At 35.5% G+C, this 11,476-nt stretch overlaps 2 protein-coding genes across 2 annotated transcripts; both read left to right on the top strand.

The window, feature by feature from the left end:
• The first annotated feature begins 297 nt into the window (after positions 1–297).
• On the top strand, positions 298–4,676 carry LOC121783573 (disease resistance RPP8-like protein 3). Its single transcript, XM_042181687.1, has 2 exons — positions 298–450; positions 1,891–4,676. Exon 2 carries the CDS (start codon positions 2,002–2,004, stop codon positions 2,362–2,364), a length of 363 nt encoding a protein of 120 aa, XP_042037621.1. The 5' UTR covers positions 298–450; positions 1,891–2,001; the 3' UTR covers positions 2,365–4,676.
• Positions 4,677–7,284: 2,608 nt separating this feature from the next.
• Positions 7,285–9,870, top strand: LOC121783842 (2-oxoglutarate-dependent dioxygenase DAO-like). Its single transcript, XM_042182018.1, has 3 exons — positions 7,285–7,643; positions 8,126–8,444; positions 9,392–9,870. The coding sequence occupies exons 1-3, from the start codon at positions 7,312–7,314 to the stop codon at positions 9,641–9,643; spliced, it is 903 nt and encodes a 300-aa protein (XP_042037952.1). The 5' UTR covers positions 7,285–7,311; the 3' UTR covers positions 9,644–9,870.
• The last annotated feature ends 1,606 nt before the right edge of the window (positions 9,871–11,476 follow it).

The raw sequence follows: 11,476 nt of genomic DNA, 5'->3' as shown, positions 1-11,476 counted from the left end.
AATCAAGTCTGAAAAAATGGCGGAAGCAGCAGTGGAATTCCTGCTGGAAAACCTGAAGCAGCTGCTGATCCACCACGCCGACCTAATAAAAAACGCGAGGAGCCAGGTGGAGAAGCTGGAGCAGGACGTCGGCTTCTTCAAATCCTTTCTGAAGAAGGTTTCTAGCAAGAAGCTGCGCAAGGATGAAACGCTAAAGGCGCTGGTGCGTGAGATCCGCAGCGTCTTCTACGACGCCGACGACGCAATCGACACTATGGTCAGGCCGCCGAGAAGAAGACCCGGAAATCAATCCCCTGATTACTCCACCTCCCCATCAACCAAGACATCAGCAACGCAGAGAGGGTCAATGAAATCTGCAAAAGGATCACTCACATCCTCAACGGCAACGACAAGTTTAACCTCCTCAATTTCTCCACCGCCGATGATGGCCCTGACCAAGACGCTCCGCAGGTTAACTTTCTTTCCCATTTATTTTGTTATTATTTATTATCATTTTGGTACGTTTCATAATACTAGAGTCATTTTTCTTTGTTTTAGTCTTAATTTATTCTCTCTTCCTTTTCTTCTATCCTACTTTATCATCTTTTGATTTAATATACTCTATCTTTTTCTTTTTTTTATCTAAAAGTAAATATCTAAATTACCATGGAACAAAAATAGTAGCTAATTATCTTGACAAAATATGATAAATTAAATAGTTAAAAAGAATTTTGGTCTCTAAAATCATTAACTTTCACAAACAACCATAATTATTGGCTAAGGTTTTTTCCCTTGCTGGGTTAGAAGCCGGATCTGGGGATTACAATAATGTGTAAAGTTCTAGGGTTAAAATTAAAATATTTAAGAAATAAAATAGTACATCAGCATTTACTCAAATATGTAGAACATTTTTTCAAATACGCACACCATATTCATTTTTCCAATTCAAAGTATTGTAGCCTAGAAAGTTTAATTTACAATTTGTCAGTCAAATTCTTAGATTAATCGAAAATGCTTGGAAAGGAAATAACATCGAAGGTTTTAAGTTTTTGGTGTGCAAACGTGGACTTTACAATTGTCCACCTAGATCGTACTTTGCCTGAAAACTTTAAACATTGGGTTGGGCCGGGAAAAAACACTCTCTACCAAAGTTTGTGATTTTTCGTACCACTTTTATAGTTTATGAAAAATATAGCAGATTTTTGAGAAAGTTAACAGTTTTAGGGATCAAAATCCCTAGTTAAAATAAACTATATAAAATCCAATCTCTCTTGATATATATGGGTGTGTATGTATACTATTTGTAAAATTAGTGGTAATAATGATTATACTCATTTTAATACTACTATCAAAGTTTGTACTATCAATTATGCATATAATTAATTTGCTATTTATGCCTATAAAGTACTATCAATAATAACTCATGTGGATAATTTAGAAAATCCTAATTAATATATTACTCCCTTCGTTCCATTGTAGTGGAAACATTTCTTTCCGGGACGGAGATTAAGAAAAATTGTGTTAAGTGTGTTATGTAAAAGAAGAATAAAGTAGGAAATGAAAAAAAGAGAGAGTAAAGTAAGCCAGAAGAAATGTGTTGGTTTTACTAAAAAAGGAAATGACTCCACTAGTATGGAACGTACCAAAATGATAAAATGACTCCACTACTATTGAACGGAGAGAGTATTATTAATAATTAAAAAAAAAACAGAGAAGAAGAAACTAGCAAGTCTTGTTAAAGTGCATGTGTACGAAAAATAGCCAGAATAAAACTGATTATATGTTAATAAACATAGAATAAGTGACAAATTTCAATGATAAAGTAGAGTATAAAAATTAAATTATAGTACTAGTAGCTGCTAGTTGACATGAATTGTGAATTTATTGATATGTATACTGTCCTTGAAGCAGCCAACGCCATCAAAAAAAGATAATGTGGTGGGTTTGGAAGATGAGGCTAACAAAATAGTTGGCTATCTCAAAGAAAACACTTCACATTTGGATGTGATCTCCATCATTGGCATGCTTGGCCTCGGCAAGACAACACTGGCCGGAAATATATTTCACGATCCCGACATCAAGTTCGAATTCACAGAGAAGGAGGTGTTTCTTTCCAGTTTGAGACAGATGAAGACCCAATTCAACAAGGATGAGTACACGAAAAAGAGATGTTCATACCTCGCGAAAGAAACATCAGCTCTTCTGGGCGATGTTGGAAAATTCTTGCTAGTCATGGATGATGTGTGGGAGACTACAGACTGGGATAAGATCAAAGAATGTCTGCCTGAGGATAACACAGTAGGTAAAGTCATGATCACCAGTCGCCAGATGGATGTGGGGAAGCATGTCAACCGCTTCAGAGAGCCTCACCCTTTGCGTAAGTAGGATTTGGATGAGAGTTGCGAGCTACTCCAATGGGAGGTTTTCAAAAAGCCAGAGTTCCCATCTGATTTGGAACGTGTCGGGAGAGAGATTGCTGCAAGGTGCGACGGCCTGCCCCTGGCTATCGTGGTGATAGAAGGCGTTCTTGCCACCAAGTTGTCAAAATCTGAGACTCAATGGGAGAAAGTTTCTACAAGTGTGAGTACGTTCCTTGGTTATGATTCGCAGAAACGCATGGAGAAGATCATATATATGATTGAGTTATTAGAAGTTGCCTTACCACTTGAAGGAATGTTTCCTATATATGGGTATGTTTCCGGAAGATTTTGAGATCCCATCCCCTCTTGGAAATTGATCCGAATGTGGATTGCAGAAGGTCTAATACAGCCCAAGGACGGCATCACCGTGGAGGAGGTTGCTGGCTACAATCTTGATGATCTGATCAATCGAAATCTGGTTATGGCTGCAAAAATTTAAGGCCGATGGGAGAGTCAAGTCCTGCAGGATTCATGACATGTTACGTGACTTCTGCAAAGTTGAAGGCTGGAAAGACTGTGATACCAAGAAATTAAGTGGTCCAGTGATGAAGGGCTTCAGCCCTCATTCACTGAAGCACAGAAGCATCGACGCCTCTGCATCCACTCGCATGTCATGGACTTCTTCGGTAAAGGTCCAGAAGGCCCTTATGTCCGCTCGTCGTCACATTCTCCGAAGATATAGATGTGCCCTTAGACAAAATCGCGGCCATTTGTTCGTCTTTCAAGCTCTTGAGGGTTTTAGAAGCAAAGCCCCTCAAATTCTCTAGATTACCAAAGTCTTTCCACGAGCTGTTTCATCTGAGGTACCTTGCACTATCCATGAAGCCGGAGTCGAACTCAACGCCTTCCGTTCTCCCCTCCACCTTCAAAAAGCTTTGGAACATACAGACTCTTATAGTCGACACAACTTCACGTTTCCTCGACATCAGAGCAGATGTCATGAGTATGACTCAGCTAAGGTATCTGAAGATGAACGCGTGCACAACTCTTGTAAAGCCAGGTAAAGAAAGCAAAGAAGGCTAGAAGCTTCAGAGCCTCAGCACAGTGTCACCAGAGAGCTGCACGGAGGCACTCTTCGACAGGGCTCGCAATCTAAAAAAGCTCGGGATGCGTGGCAAACTATCCTCATTCCTCAATAGCAAGACCGGAACATTTGATTGTTTAACGAAACTGAGCTATCTCGAGAAGCTGAAGCTGCTCAACGATGTATATCCGAAGCCGCCTTCGCTTGGGAAGCTAGACAGCCTCCCTCCGGCCTACAAATTCCCTGTGAATCTAAGAAGCCTGACGTTACAAAACACGTTTCTGGAGTGGACACACATGTCTACTTTAGGATCACTGCAGAAATTGAAGGTGCTGAAGCTCAAGGACAATGCGTTTGTAGGGACGAGTTGGGAGGTGATGGAGAGAGGCTTCAACGCGCTTGAGGTTCTGCATATTAGGAGGATTGATTTGTTGACCTGGACTGCGTCGGCGCAGCATTTCCCGAGCCTTAAACAGCTTCAACTGCGCAACTGTGACAAGCTTAAGGAAGTTCCCATAGGGCTGAATGATAATCCGAATCTGGAATATTTGGATTTGCAGTTCTGTAAGGCGGCAGCTGCCTCTGCAAAGAAGCTTGCTGCGGCCAAGAAGGCTGGAGCCACCACCTTCACGCTCTCCATTTACCCACCAAATGCATGAATCTATTATCTGTGGTAAGTAATAGTACTTCATCTGTATGTTATTTATAGTCTCATTTTGATTCGGCACAGATTTGAAGAAATTGTTTGAATTTGTAGAGAAAAAAATGAGAAAATGAGTTAGTGAAATGTGGAGTCCACTTTTATAGCACGTGAATTAATACATAATTAGTAAAAAAAGAGGAAAACGAGAAGAGTAGTTAAAGTAATGTTAGTGGATAATGTGACTCACATTATTATTAGTGTTTAATGAGTTGTAATGGTGGACTATAGTGGTATAAGTTGTAAATAAATTGACGTATTCATAAATGGAAATGTCATATTTTTATTGGATGGACGAAAAGGAAAAGTGCATATATTTTTATGGACATAAAGAGTATTGGTTTCATAATAGAATGTGAGTGTACTGATTTAATTGAATGGTGGGTCTACTTACCTAAAATGGAATAGACCAAATGAGACTTAAAATTACGGAAAATAGCAAAATGGGACTATAAATCACGATTTCAACTCAAATAGAACAAGAAATGTAATATAATCTATAACACCAAAATAGAATAATTGTTGCTACATTTAATTACTAAAATGTTTAATTTTGTTGCTGGGCTGATCACGACTATTCGCGGGTACTGCACGCAAAAAAAGTGAATAGAGAGAGATTATGCCTAAGGAATAAATGTGCATCGCATCGTTGCTTCTTTGACTCAACAATATTATGTTGTAATAGAACTATCATATAGTTTTGTTTCGATTATATATTTGTAGTTTTGCAATCGTGTCTGACTATTCAAAGAAACCAGATAACGCTTACCAGTCTATCTATGGTATTGAGTGTGTAGTATTTCCCATTCAAAGAAGCCAGATTGCCCTTAATTAAGCCTTAATAATTTCATTTTTTGGAACCTATTTCCGTCTTTATTAAAAATACTTCAATTGCTTCTTATTTCTATCTCTTACTTTATCAATTATATTTAAAATTTGCGCCGTTTTAAAAATTCATACTCCCTCCATCCATCATTAGAGTCTCATTTGAGTTTGGCACAAGTTTTAAGAAATATACAGAAAAGTGGGTGAAAAAAGATAGTGGAATGTGAGACTATTTTTAAATATTAGTTTTATAATAGAACGTGAGTGAAATGAGTTAGTAGAATATGTGATCTACCTACCATTTATAATAAAAGTGAACCGAGACTCCTAATGGTGGGCGGACTAAAACGGTAGTAAATCGGAACTCCTAATGGGGAACGAAGGGGGCCAATATCCTTATTGCCAAATTGAAAGTTCCTGATAAAAATAATCCAACTTTTTAAAAGTTTCATAATACGAGGGGCCAATATCCTTATTGATAATAAATACAAAACGAATTCAATCTACTAGTTATTCATCTTATGTGTATAACTAACTAGACTCACATTTAGCAGCGGATTTAGGGGCGGTGGCATTCAACTAACAAGAAAGATCTAATTTTGTTATAGTTGGTCAAAAATGTTGTTGTCGCCCTTTCATATGCAGATGCTTTTTAATAAAAAAAGACGTCAAACAACATTATTTGTGATTTTCTTTTTCAATGTCTATTATAAAATTACAATTTAAGTATTACTTTAAAGTAAAAAAAAGTGTACGTACTATCTCGTTGGTTCATTTAAAACTGCAAATTAGTTCTACCAATGCATCGGCTTTCTCTCTTCTAAACAATATTTTCTTAATGAATGATTTTATTTCAAATAAAAACGTTCACATTGAGCCTTGAAGCCAACAGAAATTGCATGTTGGTTTTGGACTAAAACTACTCGTGTCTAATTGTCTTACTAAGGTACCAGAATTCAATGAAGCTGGCTACTTTCTCTCATTTAATTTCTTTTAGCTATTTGACTTTTTATGTACACCCAATTTGAATTCAACCATATTTCATGATTCAACTTTTCTTTTCTCAATGTTATACTTTCATACTCCAAAATTACGAAAAGATAAAATAAAATAAAACAACAAATCTAGTACAGGTGCTTCTCGAAGCTTTAAGTTTTTCAAAGGCGTAGGCCGATTCCTATACTAGTCAATAGTCATTATCACTCATTGACTACATGAATTTCCACATAATAGTTAATTAAGATACACCACGTTTAATATTGTAATAAAAAAAAGTTTGATAGAAAATATTAGGCCTATTCTGATTTGGACCGTTTTCTTCTATCACTTCAATCATGCAAGCCTACATCTACATGTATTTTAATGATAATGTTCATAAAATAACTTTGTAAGTACATGTTTAATAATCTAAATTTTGTAGATTTTACAACAGTAACTGTTAATATATAAAACACATAGAAGTAAAATGGTGTTGGTACAACAGGAACCCACCAAAGTACTAATTATCTATTGGTCACCTAATTAAAGTAGTAAATTAATTAGGAAAAAATGTTTGACTAAGTGTAGAATGCAAAATAAAGTGTATCTAGAATGGGGCTGCAAAAGTAGGAACATATACAATAATTATGTGTCCTTTGTTTTGGTGAATTAGGCCACCATAATTTGACAACAGATTATCCGATCTCCCATGTCAACAACAAATATATAAAACATATAGTACTACATTCTCCATCTTCTAGCTAATATCACCTAATCCCTCCGTCCCACATTAACAGTCACCATTTTGGTTCGTCCAACAATAAGAGTCACACTTCATTTTTACCATAAATGGTAAGTAGATCCTACATTCCACTAACTCATCACTCACATTTTATTATAAAATTAATATAAAAAATAGGTTTCATATTCCACTAACTTTTCCAATCTACTATTCTTTACATTTCTTAAAACCCGTGCCCATAATTAGAGTGACTCATGTTGTGAGATTTGGTTCGTCCAACAATAAGAGTCACACTTCATTTTTACCATAAATGGTAAGTAGATCTTACATTCCACTAACTCATCAGTCATCACTCACATTATATTATAAAATCAATATAAAAAATAGGTCTCATATTGCACTAACTTTTCCAATCTAATATTCTTTACATTTCTTAAAACTCGTGCCCATAATTACAGTAACTAGTGTTTTTTAATAATATGATCACAATCCACAGGATATATATTTAAAATAAAAAATTATTTCTCTATAATTAAGCCGCCGACGTTAATGACACTAGTTTACACTATAAAAACCAACATGCATACGCAAATTCCATCACCAATTCAAAGAAATCACAACACAAAACTTGTCAAAAAAAAGAATGGGTAAGGAATCAGCTCCAGTAATCGACATGAAAGATTCGTCAAATCTAGCAGAGAAGATAGTAAAAGCATGCGAAGAGTGGGGTTGCTTCAGACTCGTTAACCATGGCGTGGACATGGAGCTGATGGCCGAGATGAAAGCCGTCACACGCTCGCTGATGGATCTTCCCATGGAGGTCAAACATAAAAACTCTCACCCTGAGCCAGGCAAAGGCTACACCCCACCAAACATGGCTAGCCCCTATTTTGAGGGCCTCAGTCTCTACGACATGGCTTCACCCGGTGCTATTGACCACTTCTGCTCTCAAATCCACGTTTCGCCACATCAGAGGTCGACTGAAATCCCTATCTATTACTCTCTCTGCCCACTATAATTGAGTCGCGTTCTTTTTTGGACTGCTTCAGTCTAGTTGTGCCATTTCCTTTTTTCGGCAAAGAGCTACACATCTCAGTTCTATTAATTTATTCTCCCTGAACTTTATTATGTTTCTTACATTATTTCCTCTCCACTTAGTACAAATTCCTTAAATTCAATGTTCAAAAGAAATGTCTCTATTATAGATATTGATCTCTATATCTATAATAGAGACATTCATTAATATAAGTACAATCATACTTATAAGAAATGTCTCTATTATAGATATAGATCTCTCTTATCTATAATAGAGACATTCATTATTATAAGTACAATCATACTTATAATAATTCGAGCTCTGTGTCCCTATCTCTGTAATAGAGACATTCATTTATTATTATAAGTACATATAATAATTCCAATCAAAATTCTAAATAACTTTGACATGATCTTATTAGGGAGGTGCTCAACAAATATGCATTCGCACTGTATGATCTGGCACAATTTTTGGGGATGAAGGTGATGGAGGGGCTCCGGATGGACGGAGAGCTCTTCAAGGACTGGCCATGTCAGTTGAAGATGAACAAGTACAACTACGGCCCTCAAACCATCGGATTAACCGGCGCTGTTTTGCATACAGATCCCGGATTTCTCACTATATTGCAAGATGATGAGGTTGTTAATGGTCTCGAGGCCGTGCACAAGATCACCGGTGAACTGGTGCCGCTCGATCCAATAGCCGGAACTCTCGTTGTGAACGTCGGAGATGTTGCTAAGGTATTTCTTTGGTGTCTCACTATATCAAGTTTTTGCATCTTAGAACATCTCAATGGAGAAAGATTAATGAAAGATAAAGAGAACAACTACCATCTTTACCTTTTTTTTATACTCCCTCCGTTCCATAATAGATGTCACACTTTCCTTTTTAGTTTGTCCCACAAAAGATGTCACATTTCATTTTTGGAAAAAGCTATCTCTCACATTAATATAAATATACTATTTTCTCTCTCTACTTAACACACAAAATAACATCTCCTAAAAATCCCGTGCCACTACCCAAGTGTGCCATCTCCCTCCGTCCCTTATTATGTGTCCCAATTTTTTATATTGGTCCATCTCATATCATTGTCTCACTTTATTTTGACCACTTTTGGTAGTGGACTCCACATTCTACTAACTCGTTCACGCTCACATTTTATTATAAAACTAATACTATTAAAAAACTAGGACCCACATTCCATTAGTTTTTCCAATCCACTTTCTATTACATTTCTTAAAACCCGTGTCGAGTCAAAGTGGAACACATATTGGAGGACGGATAGAGTAATTCATTTATACCCTTTTCAATTTTAAAAAGATATACTTAGAACTTTTCTATACAAAAGATAAATATAATAGTTAGATTATTTTTTATTTTATCTTGAAACTCACTGTATTTTAAGAATATTACTCCTTCCGTCCCAAAATGCACGCAAATTAATGTAGAATTGGTAAAGTAAGAGAAATGAGGAGAATGGTAGTTAAATTGTGAATAAATTGATGTATATGAGTAATGAGCTTAGAAGAGCATTCCATAAATAGAAATGTGATATTTTCGTGAGAGGGACGAAAAAGGAAAGTCTCCTTATTTCTATGAGGAGGGGGGGTTATATATTTACTTTTTTTTTATCTTTTAGAGATGCTCTTATCCTTGTTTTTGGTACTTATATCTATTAATTAATTAGGCTTGGAGCAATGGGAGGTTTTGCAATGTGAAGCATAGAGTGCAATGCAATGAGGCGACTGTACGTACTTCAATTGCTCTTTTCGTGTTAGGGCCAAGAGATGAGAAAGTAGAGGCGCCGCCGCAACTGCTAGATTCCGGCAACCCTCGCTGCTACGTGCCGTTCGACTTCGAAGAGTATAGAAAGCTTAGAGCTTCAACCAAATCACCTACCGGTGAAGCCCTTGAGCATTTTCTGGCTAAAAGTTCCTGAAATATAAATGAAAATATTATTTGATGGAAAATGAGAAGCAGATTAATTATGAATTTGTATTAAAACACAATCGTCCGATTGATTTTTTATTACTACTATTGTAATTACGCAGTTGAAGGAATCAAGGAAGCACTGATGTTGGGCGCTTCATGCATTTGGCCAAGTTTGTGAAACTGTGTTATCATTTTAAGTATTTTAGAATAAACATGAATTTTTATGAATTTAAATTAAATTAAATTTTCAAGAACTCTATTACCTTTCTATAACTTCAGGTAACAATTATAGGGATAGAGTAAGTTTAAAGATTGAAGTTCATAATACCATCGATCTTTGTATGTGCCACCCTTGCTCGAATGTTTATTTTTTGTCGAAATTGTCAATATTAAAAAGAGATATTGGTCTCTAAATCATGAACTTTGGTCAAATTTTGATAATTCCCACGAACTTTAAAACTGGTCTAAAATATCACAAACTTTACATTTTGTTTGATATTTTCCATGGCAGGTCAATTGTCATATCCAAGCAACTTCCGTGCATTTTTATCCTACTTGGCACTACTGAATCAACGTGATTTTCTACGTAACTTTTTATCCAACTTGTCACAAACTTAAAAAGTAATTTAATTTATTATAAATATTTTACGTTTGCCCACGTATAATAAGATTTTTGTTGAAGATATCTTATTTGGGCTGCCTGGAAAATAACAAATAAAATGTAAAGTTTGTGATTTTTTAGAAAAATTTTAATGTTTGTCGGAAATACCAAAATTTGACCAAAGTTCATGGTTTTAGGGACCAATATCCCTATTAAAAATGAAACATTTTCTTTTATGGGTTGATCCAGTAAAAAAAGAAACATTTCTTAAAATATAAACAATATCATCTCTACTTTTTCCGCTCTTACTTTATTCTCTCTTCATTAACTTACAAAACAACACAAAATAAAATCTCGTATCGAAAAGCTATTGTTTCATATAAAAATCTTGGAACTATCCAAATTGACAGACTAAGGACAAGTATCACGCCTATATAACACCATCGAATCTACATTAACGTATGCATTAATTTCCATAGTGAAGTACCCCTCCATTCTATGTTAACTGAGTTACTTCTTTTTGACACATAGATTAAGAAAGATGTTCATTGTGTTATAATGGGTATTTTATTTTATTAATGGGTATAATTATAAAGATTACCCCTCCATTCTACATTAACACAACTCTCTTACTTTATCAATTTCTCATTAAAACTTAATCTTCTATTAATGGGTATTTTTTTAGACGGAGGTTTACAAAACGTGAGACTATTCCTTATTACTAGAATTTAGGAGTTATTTTTCTACATTTTTTAATCTACGGATGACAGAAGCTACTCAGGCTCAAATAGTGAAATTTCAAACTACACCTGTGCCATTTCATACTCCATCTCCTACTACATACACACAACCATGAGTGATAGATCCCACCATCACTTATCATGTTTGTGCGTACGTAGTAGGAGATGCAATACGAAATGGCATAGGTAATCTCAAAGTGCAAATCATGAAGCAAGTTACATCTCATTTTATGTCTGTTTTAAGATAATTTCTTTTGTTATCTATGATATACTGTTGAAACAATTGGGAATCCATACTAGATTATACAGTTTTGCGATTCACTGAATTTATATGGCTACAAATTGATCCACACAGTTCAGGAAGTAAAGGTTGTTCCTTTTATGAATTATTTATGTTACTCCATAGAGGAGTGGCTTTCTAAATTTTTGTTTAGTTATTTCACTGGTTATAATATTTCATACACCGTTTCTAAAAAATATTTATGAACTATTTAGCTTG

This window comes from Salvia splendens, chromosome 21 (genome assembly GCF_004379255.2).
Source record: "Salvia splendens isolate huo1 chromosome 21, SspV2, whole genome shotgun sequence".
Lineage (NCBI taxonomy): Eukaryota > Viridiplantae > Streptophyta > Magnoliopsida > Lamiales > Lamiaceae > Salvia > Salvia splendens.
The sequence above is the reverse complement of the archived record's forward strand: the minus strand, read 5'-3'. Positions and strand labels throughout refer to the sequence as shown.

Excerpts from the sequence above, each read along its gene's own strand:
- LOC121783842 (XM_042182018.1), top strand. The coding sequence starts at position 7,312 with ATGGGTAAGGAATCAGCTCCAGTAATCGACATGAAAGATTCGTCAAAT. Across the intron at positions 7,644-8,125 it reads CACGTTTCGCCACATCAGAG|GGAGGTGCTCAACAAATATG; the intron begins GTCGACTGAAAT and ends TGATCTTATTAG. Across the intron at positions 8,445-9,391 it reads ACGTCGGAGATGTTGCTAAG|GCTTGGAGCAATGGGAGGTT; the intron begins GTATTTCTTTGG and ends TTAATTAATTAG.
- LOC121783573 (XM_042181687.1), top strand. The coding sequence starts at position 2,002 with ATGCTTGGCCTCGGCAAGACAACACTGGCCGGAAATATATTTCACGAT.